The 16746-nt window shown below is 41.4% G+C and overlaps 1 protein-coding gene across 1 annotated transcript in view; it reads left to right on the top strand.

Moving 5' to 3' along the window:
• The window catches only part of EXOC4 (exocyst complex component 4), an 804494-nt gene extending 791736 nt beyond the window's left edge, over positions 1-12758 (top strand). Inside the window, exon 18 of the mRNA XM_003813456.3 lies at positions 11289-12758. Coding sequence (XP_003813504.2) covers positions 11289-11526 — 238 coding nt within the window. The 3' untranslated portion in view covers positions 11527-12758. The remainder of the gene's footprint in view (positions 1-11288) is intronic.
• Positions 12759-16746: the final 3988 nt, after the last annotated feature.

Here is a 16746-nt window from a genome sequence, read left to right on the forward strand (position 1 = left end):
TATGCCATACTTAATGACATGTATAGACTATCAGCTGTCTCATTCATTCATTCTTTTTCATTTAGTCAGCACTCACTAGTTACCATCTTCTTAGGCCAAGGGGTAAGAGCAAGTTGAATATAGAATTCAGCCCTGCTCTAGAGAATGGCGTGAACCCGGGAGGCGGAGCTTGCAGTGAGCAGAGATTGCACCACTGCACTCCATCCTGGACGACAGAGCGAAACTCCGTCTCAAAAAAAAAAAAAAAAGAAGAAGAATTCAGCCCTGCTCCAATAGAACCTGCATCGGAGGAGGAGAAAGCAGATACTTGTTTATGTACTAAATGCTTCTACATTCTTACTCTGTCTAGCCACTGTTCTTAATCATTTAAGCCTTGGAACAACCCTCTGTTACTATTTCCTTTTCTCAGATGAAGAGAATAAGGCACAGAGAGATTAATAACTTGACCAAAGTTGTACAAATAGGAAGAGGCAGAATTGGGTTTAAATCCCAGGCAACTGGCTCCCGAGTCCATGATCTTAACCATTGTATATGCTGATGAAAGTATATCTGATTTTATATATATATATTTAAATATATAATTTTAAATATATTTTGGAAATATATTTTTTAGTTGGAGATGAATGCTAAAAAGAAAAAGCTCATTTAAAGGACAAAGCTTGATGAGGATGGAGCAAGTAACATTTCAAATAAGGTGGTCAGGGAAAACCTCACTTACTGATAAGCAGACATTTGAGCAAAAATTGACCTGAATCTCTTTTAATCTTCTATTTTCCTCCAACCTCCTGTCCCTTTAATCCCATCTGATCCTCTTTTCTGATTTTCTTTCAGTTGGCTTACAGTATAAAGCAAAAGAAGAACTATGAAGTACAACAAAGACAAATTAATGTCACTTCCTTGCTCTATAGCTGGTACTTTTTATTTTACTTTATTTTATTTTTTAATTATTTTTTCTAAGATGGAGTCTTGGTCTGTTACCCAGGCTGGAGTGCAATGCCATGATCTTGGCTCACTGCAACCTCCACCGCCCAGGTTCAAGCAATTCTCCTGCCTCTGCCTCCCAAGTAGCTGAGACTACAGGTGCGCACTACCACACCCAGCCAATTTTTTATATTTTTGGTAAAGACGGAGTTTTGCCATGTTGGCCAGGCTGGCCTTGAACTCCTGACCTCAGGTGATCCACCTGTCTTGGCTTCCCAAAGTGCTGGGATTACAGAACTTGTACTTTTAAAATAGGAAATAAGAAATGCTCTGGTTCCATGGCCCTTAACACCCACCCCAACACACCCACCTCCTCCTCGCCACCCAGTGACCATTCACCCACCTGTTCTAAGGTTTCTCCCAACTATTGAATGAATATAGGAGGTTAGAATTTCTCCTAGACAAATTCACTTGGGTTTTTCTAAGATGACTCCCCTTTCATTACTTGCTTCCCATAATTCCAGATTTCCTGGAGTCCTTGATGTGATTTTTCCTTTCTTGTTGCCATTCACAGCCCTTCCCCGTTCACTAACATTGGCCCCTTTCACCACTCTGTATCTTCCTGTGCATTAATGAAGGTATTAAGTGAGATCAGTTCTAAAGCCAGCATCCTTAGAATTCACTAGATGCTTCTTTTCTGCATTTGTTGACTTGCCGTTCTCATTACCCTCTGTTTGTTTTTCAGCCTGTGTCCTATCGAGGGTAGCCATTCAGAATAAATTCATTTTGCTAGTTATATTTTTCTAGAGGCACTGCATCAAACGGTTCACTGACATTCAAATACGTATCAGCCACAGTAGTCTTTTCATCCACCAAATTCACATTGTTATCCAAAGCTATCCATCACGTTTGTCAGAGTATTTGGGTCTTTAATTAAACCCACTGGATATTGTTCATATTTCCATTAGCTCCTTTCTAGTTAGTCTATTATTTTTCTAATTGACATCTGTTCTGAGTCACATGTCCTTGAATTTCAGGTGGCCCATTTTGTAGCTTTGGTTTATTTAGGTTTTCTCTCTTTCATAAATTACCTAAGGATTTAGTTAATACACCCTCAAGTGTTTGCCACTGGGACCTGCTGATTTACATATGTTTACGCTTCTCAAATAATCCAGAGTTTTTTGGTTCTTCTACGAAATCATTTTCCTTTGTGGCCCTTCAGTCCTGTAAGAAGTAGTCTTGTGTCTCAGCAAGGCAGAGAGATCTCCTACAATTTCAAGAACTGTACTAGAGTCACTAACCAGGACCAGAAGGTCAGGAATCAGGGTTTGAGTGACTCAACCAAGTGATGGCTGAATAGCAGTCCTTGCGTCTTAAGACTCCCAGAGGCTGTAGTGGGTTGCAGTGAACTCTCCATTCAGCCTCCCCCAGCCCTGTCTTAACATCATTGTGAGGTAGCTGGCTAGGGGCAGAGTCAACGGCCAAAAAATAGAACGAATTGGCACCTGCCAGAATCAACCATTACCTTGGCCTCATTGGCATCATGCTCATCATGCTCTCGTTGATGGGAGCATATGTTCCCATCAAAGCCATGAAGTCCATTCCTGTTCCCACTGACTGTTCTCCTCACACACCCACAGGTAGGGCAAGATCCATTATTATAAATACAGAAAGCCCATTACCCATTCACTTCACCATCTCATTTCCAACCCTGGTCGTCATTTGGAGCAGAAGCATTGTTTTTATCCCTTGTCCAGGGCACTCCAACTCTTTGTGCCTTTCTTATGTACCAGGAGACAAGGGCAGTCAGGGAGACTGCCAAGCCCTAGTTTTGCTTTACTTTAAATTAAAACATTTGCTTCATGCCTTGGGTATTTTTGGTCTGAGCCTGGATTAGATTTTAAAAATAAACAAATAAATAAAGCTTCTTGAAGCCAAGGACTATACCTTTCTATATCATATTAACATTTAAAATGTTATTAGAGTTTCCTAAGCATTAGTAATAACATTAGGTTTTGCTTTGAAGAAATCCTTTGCATTATTTATTGAAAAATTAATAATGTGATTTTATTACTAAAAATTGAAAAAGCCATAGGGCCTCTCAGCAGTTGTTTCCCAGATTGCTAATCTGAAAAATATAGATAATATACACTACAAGAGTCTTGTGCTAATTGGGTTAAATGATATGTAGCTTTGTGGTCACTAAAGTATATAATACAATGTCCTTTTTATCACCCTATGATATTAGATAAATTGTCTTTAAAAATCAGAAAGACTCTCTAAAGAGATATTTGATGAACTATTTTCTTAAATTGAAAAGACTCTAAAGTGATATTCAGCTCAGAATAGCACTCCTTAACCTGGACTCACCTTTTGATAATCAAAAGAACATTTACAGAAGTATGAGACAAACACAATTATGAAAGTAAAATGAAGACCCTAAATAAAAAAATCACAGAACAAGAGGGTAATTCTATTCACTCTTTCATATTTCATTATTTGATAACATCAGAAGATGAATCCATCAGAATTGCCTTGGCAAGTGCAAACAGAAATGTGCCTGATCAATATTTATAAAAACCTTCAAAATGGGAGAAGGAGTTGAGCAGACTTCTTAATGGACTGAATAATTATTCATACAAATGGGGTTTGACCAAAGGCAGTGCCAGACCAAAGAGACACAGTTTTAATTGTACTGAATTTAAAATGCAGATCTTCCTCCAGCCCTTTTGTAGAAAACTTAATTTAAAAAATTATTTGATGTAACAGAGAGTGACATATGAATCCTTAAGTTGTTGAAGAGGACATGTCAACCATAGATATTTACAAATTTAGAACGTGTTCCAAAGGTGGGGAGCAAAGTTGCTAGCTAAGGGAACAAAAAGAAATTTTCTCCCCATTTCAATGACTGTAACTGAGCCAAGGAGTGTGTCATCATCTCAACGGTGATGGGAATGTCCTGGAGGAGTTTCTTTGTTTCAAGTGGTTTTATTATCTGAAGAGAAATAAAGCAAGGCTCTGGCTGCTGCTGTCTATCAAAAATGTCAGGATACGTTCCTGAGAGGAGTGAAACAGCTGATTTTAACTTTCAGCGTCTCCCCAGGAGAACCCCCACCCCCGCAGTACTGCTGAGGCCTGATGGTTATCAGGACAAGGCCAAGAGGTAACTGGTAACTGCCATTTAAGGATAGTGCCATTGACAAAGGGTAGGTGCGTGCATGTGTCACTATATATAAAAAACAGGTAGGTAGATGACCGATCAAAGAAGCCCGAGCAAGCCTTAAAGCAACAGACTCCCAGGCTATCTTTACCTCTTGAATGATTTTCTGCTGCCACCAGCTGAGGGAATATAAGCAATATGTTTTCTAAAGACCATTCTTCACTTCTAGCGTGTCCTGATCAGAACAAAAACCTATACAATCCCTTGTGAGGAGTGTAAAAAAAAAAAACAAAAAACTATCCTGATACAGAATATACACCTAATTGTGCCACTAACTGTCTGAAAATTATTGAGCTTTTCTCCACCTTAGTTTTCTCATTCCTAAAATGGAAATAACTTCAGCTCATTTTAAATTAGAATTTTCAATCACGTTTGTAATAAACTTTAAGCTCTTCGAAGGGGAATACAAATAAGAGCAATTAGATTACACTTTTTAATAAACTAATTTATTCTTCTGACACACAGGATTACCATCCATTTTATTATTGGTCGGAAAGTCCATTTGAGCTGAGATTACACTTGTTCAGAGTGTTTTCAAGTCAGTTGCTACTGCGTCTTGTCTACCACTGCTTGAAGAAAAACAGCATCAGCTAATTCTGATGGGAGCCCCATGATTTTAAAGGACCAAGCAGGGGACGCTGTAAAGGTTTAAAATCCAAAAATGCCAGTGCTTTTATATAGCATCTGCTGTAACCTTTCTGTTTTGGACATGAGAAATAGATCCAGAGAGCTGGTGGTATTTGCCCAAGGTCACATGGCTAGTTAGTAGCGAAGAATGAAAGACTTAACCAGAATCTGAGTTTAGTTGATCTCTTAAATATTTACCTCACTAAGTTGTTCTGCTATAACCACAACCTCTCAATTATTTATGGGATGATTATCTGGTTTATCGGTTATTCTTTTTTCTCTTGTCATTTCCCTGTTATTATCATAGATACCATTGAGTGGCTGGAGAAAACAGGAGTTCACTGCTTCACTTGACAACTTAGTGACCCATCTACCATTGGGTTTTTATTAAAGTGCTCAAAATGCTGTAGATATTGGCTAAAAATAATGTTGGGAGCTACAGTCAATACTAAGTTTTATTCAGCTCAATTTTTCTCCCTCTCAAATTTGTATTTCAGAAGTCAGATTCAGCACATAATTCACTTGTTGACATTAATACTAGAGCTTTATCTTGGGAAGGAATACAAGAGAAAGTCTTTACAATGAAAATAATTATCTCCCTTCCCCAAAAAAGTACTGAATCAGAGGGACAGTCAACTTTTGGAAAGAAAGGTTACTTCATCCATTACCAACTTGAAGGGGCAAAAAGGGAAGAAATAAAAAGAGGTGACAAAATGAAAAAGCCAAAAACTCTTTCTTGTAAACTCCCAAATTAAGTGTTAAATTTACAACATGACTGCATTACTTGGTTTAGAGCACTGAATTCCCAGATCAAATCCAGTGTTGTTCAGATATAACTGCAAAGTTTGTACAAATGAATTTGAATCGCCACAATACTGGCTCATTGCATTACAATGAAAGACAGAGCTGAGTATGGGAATTTTATTTAATTCATATTTGTGTACTCAAGACTCAAATGAGTCAGCGATAAAAATATTCTTTTCAGTTAGTTCTTTTGCTTTTTATAGTTTCAAATATTTTTGTATTAAGGTGGTTTTAGAGTAAATACAGGGCTCAAAGTCTTTCATTTTGAGGCCTTAGACAAATCACTAATACTCTGTAGATCTCAATTTTCTCATATGTATAACGTAGATAATTGTAGTACCTATTTAAAAGGATTGAAATGCACCTAAAAGCTAGACATTATTATTAATATTCTACAATCAAGACAGATTTCAAAACCCAGCATGAGACGTAGCTGTATATTTTAAAACACAGTTTCCATTCCGGGATCTAGGACTCTGAATTCTACCAAGTAAAGGAAGGCAAAAGGCAAAGCTTTCCTCAGAGACCTTGGACAGTTCCCCAGTCAGGGCCTTGCTGTCACCCCTACAGGCAAAGTTTATGGAACGCCTACAAGTACAGGAACAAGAGTTGCCATGGGCGGGAATAGTTTATGTTAGTGAGTATTTCTTCCCTCAATTTGCAAAGAAGGGAACTGAAACTGTTTCTAATCACTTTCAGAGATGCAGTACTAATTTTTGTACTGAGTATGCCAACTTGGGAGGTAGAACCAGGGATGAGAAAACTCCCTGGCCTCTTGTCTATGAAAATTTATGAAAAGCTCTTAAAGAGAAGTCAGAAAAGCACTAATACTCAAAGATAAAAAGATATCAACAATTCATTTATACATACACGCATACCTACATACATTAAAAACAAATAAGTAGATGAAAAATTGTTCCGCCTCATGCAAATCAAAAGAATGTGAGTTAGATGCTGCCCATATGTTGTTGATAGGAGGATAAATTGATAGAGCTTTTTTAGAAAGCAACTTGGCAGCACTGTCAAGTGTCCTAAATAATATACTTATCTTTTAACTAATTCTGTTTTTAGAAATCTATCCATGAGAAAGTAAGTCTTTATAATTGGAAACAATTGAAGTATCCAATTGTGTTTCAACCTAAATATTTCAACTGTAAGAAAGAAATTGGCTAGAACACTACATGTGGTGGGGGCGAACTACAAGAAAATATGCCAAACTGTGGTTTATCTTTATGATGAAATTATGAGAAATCCTTCTCTATGGCCCATATATTCTATATGGCATATGTATTAACTTTCCAATCAGAGGAAGATAAAATTTTATTTTAAAACTTTAAAAAGATCTGCCCACCTTTCCAAAATACCCTGTATTTCCTTCCTGGTAGAAATGTTTTCAGACAGAATGTATGGGGGAGAAAGAGTCGCAGTGCAATACCATTAAAATAAAGCACAAAAGAAAAAGCCACAGAGAACAGTCTGTTGATAAAGCAAACATGAGGAAGATAAGAGAAAATGATCTGTTTGCACCAGAACAAAGCATAAACATTGTTATGTTCTAGACTCTGCACATGAGACCAGTCTGTGAAGTCACACCTCCTCTTCTCTGTCACTCTACTCCCTCACCTATCTGCTTATAATACTTTGGGAACTGCTGCAAAAAGGCACACAGCAAAGGGTAGGAGAAGCCACAGCAAGGTGCACATCTCCTTCCAGAATGTTCCATCCACCAGGGTGACTTGAAACTCTTTGGTCTCCAGAATAAGATATTTGGTGTACATCTAGCAATCGGCTGCTGAATATTGTAGGCTATGAAGAGTCTGTGAAGGGCTACAAACCATGAGCCAGAAAATGTCTCAATTAAATGTGCATTCACTGATCCCATCCAGGCAGCCCCAGCAAAGTGTCATCAAATGGAAAATGTGTTGCCCTGGAAGCCACGGCTGCTATTTTAATGCTCGATGATGAAGACCAAGCTTTCAATTTCCTGGGGCCTCAATAAGTGCTGATAAATTATTTATCCCTATTGGGTGACATGATTTCATTTCAGTCTGACAGTGTTTATCATGGAAGCTCATTCTAATGGTATAGTTTGGGGCATTTTTCTATTTTCTCTTTAGGACACCTGGTAGCACCCTTTCCCCACCTCCAGGTGAAACTGTTGCTGTGTCAGTTTAGTCATCTTTGCTCCTGGGTACCATTCTGAAAGATAAATGAATTTCCTTCTGTCTTTAAATATTTATGATTCTTTATGATCTAATATATCAGCATGGTTATGGAGGAATTTTTTCTCTCTAACTATAGAAAATACACCATCAGTTACCTGTCAATTTTGTTGAATAACTCAGCTTTGCAATTCAGGGGCACTGTTCATACGAAGCTCTTGAGGACTCTTTTAGTCTCTCAGTCCACTTCAGACTGTCATTCTGGGATTTATAAAGGTCTTCATTGCACAGAGGATATTGAAACATTAAGGACTTAAGTGGCAGGCCCTTTATCACTCATCACACTGTGGAAGATCCAAGAGTAGAAATGCAGGCATCTTTGTTTTGTTGTTTGCTCCCAGCGTGGAACAATGGCCTCTGTAGAAAACCAGCCAGTATCCCTGGAAACAATTCATCAGATTTTTCAAAATAAATCCAATTTCATCTGGCATGATGGGCTCAGTGTTGCTTCTTAAGATAAATGATAAAAATATCAACATCCTAATACAAAGAAATCCAGTTCTTTTGGTTTAATCTCAGTGAAAAGCATCACAAACCTTTTATTGCTTCTGTAGCCTTCTCTGATGCATTTAGGTCCTTGGTTGGAGGAGACAGTGGTTCTGTAACTGTTGGTCTACCAAACAGACTCTGACTGAGTCGTGGCTGGTTCAGAACCTTTAAGAAGCACATATCTGGGGATGGGGCCTCAGGAATCTGCACTTTTCATAGGCGCCCCAAGGTAATTCTTAGGTACCCTAAAGTTCAAGAACTGCGAGTCTAGAAATCGCAGCTTTCAAGTTCCTTCTAGCTTTGAAAGAATCGTGAGCCCCAGATTCACTCTCATTTCATTCGGTAAATCTCGATGCATGCATGAGCTCTTCTTGGGCAATTTTAAAAATGTATATTCTTAGGAAGTTCCATTAATAGACAACTCTCTCCATCACCTGTGCATCTACAGGAAACAGAATTAGATGACATAGGGCATCATTTCCCAAAATAGGGGCCAGTATCAGTGAGAGCCAGGGGACATGCAGAGCTGTAGGATAAATATTAATATGATGTTTCTTCCTGCAGCATCAAGTTTTTCTTAGAAACAGTGTGTTTAAATTACAGCAGATACATTAAGGAGTAGAATGCAAAGTTCACGTGAGTTTTATGCTAAACATGAAACTTCAAAAGATTTACTGATCTGGCACTGGGGTCTCACACCCCTGGAAGTGGAGTTTTATCTCCCCTTCTACCAAGTATTTCTGTCTATATTCAGGGTCACCCTGGACCAGTGATTGCTATGTGTCTGGTTCTGTGATGCCAAAATGAACACTCGTTTAAAACCACTATAGAAAATTAGCCCCCTGTACACAAGGATGCTGACCGATTTGCTTGCGGGAGAGCTTCATTAACTTACCAATCTACAAAGAGCACTTTCCATTTCTGCCACTATTTAGAGTCTATTCACAAAAGATTATTCTCTCCCCTATTTTTAAAAGAGTGTGTTAGTTAGAAAAGGAGGCTTAGCAGGAGGAAAAGAAGCTAACCGTGTGAAAAGACACCACAACTCTTCCTGACCACATTCCCCTTGTACCAGCAATTCAATAAAACAGGCCTGAAATTATGGAGCTCCTAGAATGTATTTCTTACCACAAAGATAGCTTCATTTCCCCACAGGAGGTTCTTTTTTTCAAAATGTTCCTGATGAGAAAGAAACAAATTCACGGCCCTGAGTCTAATAATACAGGATTTCTGAGCCACTCATCCTGCTAGGTCTGGAAGATTGCTTCGTCTCCAAGAGTTGCCTTGACTGCACTGCCTGGTTCTGTCCCCTCGATCTTGGCAAAGTTACCTTTCATGTCAGAGAGAAGTGAGTAACACTCTTCATTTTGCTGACAAGCTGTGATAAGCCTTCCTGGCTCAGAGTCTGTGTTGAACTTGACCTCCTGGGTAATTTGGAGTGGCCATGGAAGTCACAGCTTCAGAGTCCAGTAGACTGAGAGATAGCAGTGGCATAGTATTGGTTTAAAGAATGGTGAGTGGTCATCTTCTCCCCTTCCTGACTCCCACCTTCATCTTCCTGCTGCATTGAAGAATCCCTATAATGCATATTTCTATTACAGGCACAAGTCTTCCTCCACCAAAGGACAGAGCCAGGCCAATGGCCTTGCCGTTAAGTGGCTCTCAAGTCTCCTCTTTCTGCTAGAATTGTAACCAATGCCCTGCCAGACCATTCTGCATTTGATTGTCACATTAATCTTCCAGAAGCACAATTTTGAATGGCACCTCTGCTCTCTGGAAGAAGGAAGTCCTTTATTGGCTTAACTAGGTCTAAAATCATAGCCTGATGTTCAGAGGCTCTACCCTGTGGCTTCAAATGCCTCATCCCAGGACTCTCTGCTATTGCTCTGCACTCCCCAGTCTAACCAGATTATTCTTCCATGCCTTTGCTCATGCTCTTCCCTCCAACTAGAATTTCCTTCCTGGAAGCCCTGCCTGACAGAATCTTACCCCACAGGAAGTCTTCCTCAGTCCCACACCATCCCCTCAGCATGGTGCGATTTCTCCTCCTCTGCTATTAATGCACGGTACTAGGACCTCACTTATGGCACACAGAATATTCTTGTGAGTTGTCAAGTGTCCGTGAAAAAACAGTCTTGAACTTAGAGTCAGAAACCTGGGGTCAGATCCTGGCATAGTCAGTCCCTGTCTTTGTGACATGGGCAAGCCCTCTAACTTCTCTGTGCTTTCGTCTTTGTATCTGGGAAAAGGGAGGTGTAGCCCCTGGGTGGAGTGAGGGGTAAGTGGCACAGTGCTCGGGAATGAACTTGGTCAACAGCACTGGAATCCTTATGTCTCTGCTTTTCAGGACCTTTCCTCCTTGTCTCTGAGCTACTTGAGGAAAGGGGCTGTGTCTTGCCCATCCTTATATACTACTATTAATTTTATTACATTACTATCACACATTAGCATCATTATAGTTCTAATAATAATAATCTTTATGAAGCACCACCATTCTGAGTGCTTTATACGTATTAATTAATTCAACTATTTCAATAACCCCAAGAGGTAGGTACTATTATTAACCCACTTTATGGAGCAGAAAACCATGTACAGTATTTTACAAAACCTCCAATGAATAATGAATGAATGAGGGATTGAATGAGACAAAACCTGTTAACAATGCCTTCTCTCCTTCTTCAGGCTATACCCCTACTTTTCTTTCCTTTCTCCCAAGGTAAATGCAAAATTAGCAAAAAAATGTAGAATGAGCTGAGCCACTGAAAGGTATGCGGCCTCCCTGGGTCCTCACTTAGACTTCTCCTGAAGAGAGCTCCCATGAGCTCCAAAGGACAGAGCTTATGGTTGTCCTGTTCTTTATTCTGTTGGTGGGGCCCAGAACACTGCCTGCTGATCAATCGTTATGAAGTAAGTAGAGGAATCAATGTATAGACAGCGTATTTGTCCCCTCGAGATGATGTTACCAGTGGGGAGCCAGTGAGCAGTGTTCTCTCTTGCTTTCTCAGGCAGTACTACGAGATGCTTTACAACACAGCTGACGAGCTCCTGAACCTGGTGGTGGACCAGGGTGTGAAGTACACAGAGCTGGAGTATATCCATGCCCTGACCCTGCTGCACCGCAGCCAGACTGGGGTGGGGGAACTGACCACCCAGAACATGAGGCTGCAGAGGCTCAAAGAGATCATCTGCGAGCAGGCTGCCATCAAGCAAGCCACCAAGGACAAGAAGATAACTACCGTTTAGCAGGGCGTACTGCGGTTGGTGACGGGGGTCCCCTCAGTCACACTCACTTTTTTCCTTGGTATGTTATTGAGTATATTCTGAGCTTAGTTTTCTCTACAGTGATACTTTAGTGGAGAGGAGGTGTAAGGATTCTTTCTCTCTGGTTTTGGCTTTTCATATAAATGCTAAAGGAAGGCGACAGTACAGAGTGTTTTGGTTGAACAACTACTTTAATGCAGTCAAATCTAATGGGACTAGGGTGGGATAGGGAGGAAGGTGGTATCAAATTGTTGGACTCTGAAAAACAAGTGGATGGATTACTAATATTTGATTTATTACTCAATATATATATAATTCCAGGTTGGAAAGTAGGAAAGTAGGCTGCTACCTAACTTTTAGTCCCTTCCAAAACCATTTAGTAGGGTTCTATTACATAAACAGTAGAGTTTTTCCTCTCCTGACCTTATCCGTTTACAGTTCAATGAAATAAGTGTATGTGCATTGCTGTCTGTCTCTATTGCCAAAATCAAATAAATGGCTTCTCAGCTGCTGTTTACAACAAACTTCCCTAACCAAAACAGAACCTCTAATTTAGGGCTAGGAATAGAAGTCTTTTGATCCCAGTCCCTGGGACAGTTTTGTATGCTGTATCTTGTTCACAGGTTGTAGGTTGGTTTATTGCCATTTTGTTTTATTTCTGCTATATAAAAACCAAGAGCCAGACAATTAGACAAATATGGAGGAATGAAAGGCAATTCAAACATCTGCTTGATTCCCGCCCCTCCACCCCTAATTTCTGAGAGAATAATGGTTAGAGAACATTGCATCTCACTTGAAACATCCTTTGGGGGTAAATGATTCTTAGCTGCTCACTTGGTCTGAGCTCAACTGAATGCAGGGAAGATGGGACAGAGTGACATTTCTCCTCTGTGCGGCCTCCAGCTGAGCCTGTCTCTGAATTGTTCCCTCCCCTGCAATGTGGGCACTTACCATGTTCCTGGCACACTGGACCTCACCATGTCCCCCGGTCACCAGTCCTCTTGCTGCCCATGGTTCATAGGTCATAGAAGGCAGCAATGCACTGACTGGGCCACATCTTGAAAACTCGTGGAAAGGGAAAGGGGAGGAGACGGGACTTTGACCACACACAGTGATGCCTCACACCCTGAAGGTGGGGGATTTTGTACCTGTTTGTACAACTTTGGTCTTGATGGGAAAAATGGAGAATTAAAAAGTGTTTTGAGAAGCTTAAATGTTTCATGTTATTTTTCTTGTGTTCTTTATTCAGCAAATATTCCCCAGAAGCCTAATATGTGCTCCATGCTACCACACACAAGGGCAAATGGATAGATGAAGAGGACACCCTTATTATCTAAGAGTGTGGGAACTGGACTGGAGCCAAAAATCCCAACAGCTCAAACTCAGGGCTGGGTCAGAATCAGGTCAGGCAGTGGGGCTGCTGGGAAGGGTATTCAGTGGGCAGGTGGAGGTTCCAGGGGATTCTGGTGGGAAGGAATGTAGTCAATCTGTCTGGTTCCAAGGGCCTGACTGGGAAGAAGTTGAATCTCTGTAGGAGACAACTGTGGAAAAACATACTGCCCTAAACGATATCATGAGAAATAGTCTACCCTAGAAGCAGGAGTGGAAGAAGGGGGGATGAGAGGAGATTAGGGTTGCCTAAGCTGCTGCTTCATGGCCATGACCCCCAGCATTGATTCTGTACCTTTCCTTTTTCTTCCTGTCCACTCCAGGCGGAGAACCCGGAGTGGTGACAGTGATGGCAGCAGAGCCAGGGTGAGACTGAGCGTGCTCAGACTAATTTTCTTGGAAGTAGTGGAAAGTTCTGCTAAAAAAGAAACGTGGGTTTGGATTGAGCAGAATGTCAAGAGCCCTGAGAACCAACCAAAAAATGGCAGATGAGCTGTTTCAGGGGCAACATTTAGGAAAGTGAAATCTCTGCTTTGCTTACAATGACGGGACTGAAAATGGCAATTCTGCACAGGAAAGGGACTGTGGGACTCTTCCAAGACATTTAGGACATCCAAGTTTCTTTGAAGTTTGGCACATCAGTCTTTATTCTTCCACAGGTAAAGAACAGCCAGTGACACACTCAGTGGATGGTCAATGGCTACCTCACAACCTATATGCATTTGGGACACAGTGAAGATTTCCACATTTTGGTCCTACTTAGGAGTATTTTGTGAGACTATTGTGCTGTTTACAGCCTTGACCAACCAGAAAGTGCTAGAGAGAGCCAGGGTCTGCCAAGGACAGGGCCCACGAAACATACACAGTTACATAATATTCTTGCATGAAGACCTCTCCCTAAGCGTGCTATTGCAGATAAGAAGGCCAACAAAGGTTAGGCATGGTGGCTCACACCTGTAATCTCAGCACTTTGGGAGGCTGAGGCGGGCAGATCAGGAGGTCAGGAGTTCGAGACCAGCCTGGCCAACATAGTGAAACCCCATCTCTACTAAAAATACAAAAATTAGCTGGTGTGGTGGTGCACACCTGTAATCCCAGCTACTCAGGAGGCTGAGGCAGGAGAATCACTTGAACCTGGGAGGTGGAAGTTGCAGTGAGCCAAGATCACACCATTGCACTCCAGCCTAGGCGACAGAGCGACACTCTGTCTCAAAAAAAAAAAAAAAAAGGCCAACAAAATAGGCCTTACCAGAAGGGGTGCTGGAAACAAAGCAAACCATTTTCTCATTCTTATACAGAGGTACAAATGGGAGGGACATGTGGACTGCTGCCTGCATCACTAGTCACTGTGCCATGGAGTAGGCCCACGGGAGTAGGAAGGGTCCTGAGATGGGAAATCAACATGACCATGAAGAAGGAAGGCTTTGGAGTGATGTCATCCAACTTGGTTCTCAGAACAGCAGCTCCCAGAGAGCAAGCACTTTCTTCTAACACTGTTATCTACTCTCTGGTACTTAGCATGTGTTCCCATTTAGTCCTCACAGCAACCCTTATCATAAATATTACTTTCCTCTCTTCCATACCCAAGGGCCCAGAAACTACTGAAAGAATCTCTTTCAAGTTAGCCTTCCTTGGAATAAATTCCTTGAAAAAGAGGCAGTTCATCAGCTAGGACCCAACTCTTTTATATATATATATATATATATATATATACACACACACACACACACAGGCAAATTGTGTTCTTGGAAGTGCTGGTGGTGGTTTCTTCTACATTTGTGGTTACTTTTAGCTATCATATTATTGCCTGTCAGTATACCTTCCAATTTATAAATGAAACTACTCTTTGGGTGATATTGTGCCCCTTACCCCACAGGCACTTCTTTCTACCTGCTCTATTAATACAGTTTCTTTCAGGGTCTCTCATCCTAGGCAGTGTTTTTATTCCTACCTCACAGTAGGGCTTTGAAATCTTACTGCCCAACTAGAACATTTTCCCCCTCCACACTGATTTCATCCCAATAATTAGACAAGGATTGGTTCCTCAGGTTGCCCTTGCTGATTAAGGACAAGTCCTGCTTCCAGGCTCTGAAAGACAAGTTTATTTTTTAGTATGTCCAGATCAGCTCAAGTTTAGTGGTAAGACCAGGCCTGAGCTGCTACAGCCCATACTCTTGAAACCCATACTCTTGAAACTCTTGACACCACACTGGAAACCTTGTGAAAAGCCTCTGCTTTTCATGACCTTTCCTCCTTGTTTCTGACCTACTTGAGGAAAGGAGCTGATACAGTTTGGCTGTGTCCCCACCCAAATATCATCTTGAATTGCAGCTCCCATAATCCCACGTGTCAGGGGAGGGACCTGGTAGGAGGTTAATGAATCATGGGGGTGAGTTTTTCCAGTGCTGTTCACATGATAGTGAATTAGTCTCACAGGATCCAATGGTTTTATAAAGGGCAGTTCTCCCACACACTTCTCCTTGCCTACTGCCATGTAAGACATGACTTTGCTCCTCCTTCACCTTTCTCCATGATTGTGAGGCCTCCCCAGCCATGTGGAACTGTGAGTCCATTAAACCTCTTTTTCATTATAAATTACCCAGTGTCAGGTATTTCTTCATAGCAGTATGAAAATGGACTAATATAGGGGCTGTATCTTGCCCATCCTTAGGTACTATTACTTCTATTACATTACTACTAATCTGGTGGGATCCTCTACCAGCAGTTACTGCCCTCTGCAGAGTAACCCCATTCCAAGAAGCCCCACCCTCTCTCCAAGACTTTATTCTTGTCTGAATGTTTTCTGAGCCTGATGGTCCTTATTTATGTTTCAAATAGCTTGGGAGGAAAAACTCTAATACAGACAACTTGAATTGGCAACCAAACCCTGATGCTACTTACTGTCAAGTCATATCCGTGAATTTCGTAGCACTAATGCATTCATTCAGTCAGTCAAATAGAATTGCCTGTTACAGCTCAGGTTGATATGGGAGTCAGGCAATGACAGGCGAAAGAAACAGCCCCTTGTGACACAAAGCTTATACTTCCACTGGCTTCTTACAACTCCTCTCTGATCTACCCTTCCCAGAGTCCATATTTCACCTCTCGATTCTCTGAGACCACCCTTTCATTTAGGAAGACAGCTCAAATTTCAGCCTGACTCTGTGTACTCTCTTCTGAGCTTTGCTTCTCTGGAAGCTTAGGACTCTCACGATCCACTGTGCCCCACTAGCTAGCACACCTAGCAGTTCACCCTTTACCAGTTCTTCTTCTTCTTCTCCTTCTTCTTCTTCTTCTCCTTATTCTCCTTCTTCTTCTTCTTCTTCTTCCTCTTCCTCTTCTTCTTCCTCTTCTTCTTCTTCTTTTCTTCTCCTCCTCCTTCTCCCCCTCATTCTCCTCCTCCTTCTCCTCTTCCTTCTACCCCTCATTCTCCTCCTCCTTCTCCTCTTCCTTCTCCCCCTCCTTCTCCTCCTTCTCCTCCTCCTTCTCCTTCTTACTCCTCCCTCCTCTTCTCCTCCTTCTCTGCCTCTTCTCCCCCTACTTCTCCTTCCTCCTCCCTCCTCTTCTCCTCCTCCTTCTCTTGCTCCTTCTCCTTCTCCTTCCTCCTCCATCCTCTTCTCCTCCTCCTTCTCCTTTCTTCTTTCTTCTTCTTCGAGACAAGGTCTCACTCTGTTGCCCCGGCTGGAGTGCATTGGCACCATTTCAGCTCACTGCAACCTCTGCCTCCTGGGTTCAAGCGATTCTCACACCTCAGCCTCTCGAGTAGCTGGAACTACAGACCATGCCCAGATAATTTTTGTATTTTTAGTACAG

This window comes from Pan paniscus, chromosome 6 (assembly GCF_029289425.2).
Source record: "Pan paniscus chromosome 6, NHGRI_mPanPan1-v2.0_pri, whole genome shotgun sequence".
NCBI classification, from domain to species: domain Eukaryota; kingdom Metazoa; phylum Chordata; class Mammalia; order Primates; family Hominidae; genus Pan; species Pan paniscus.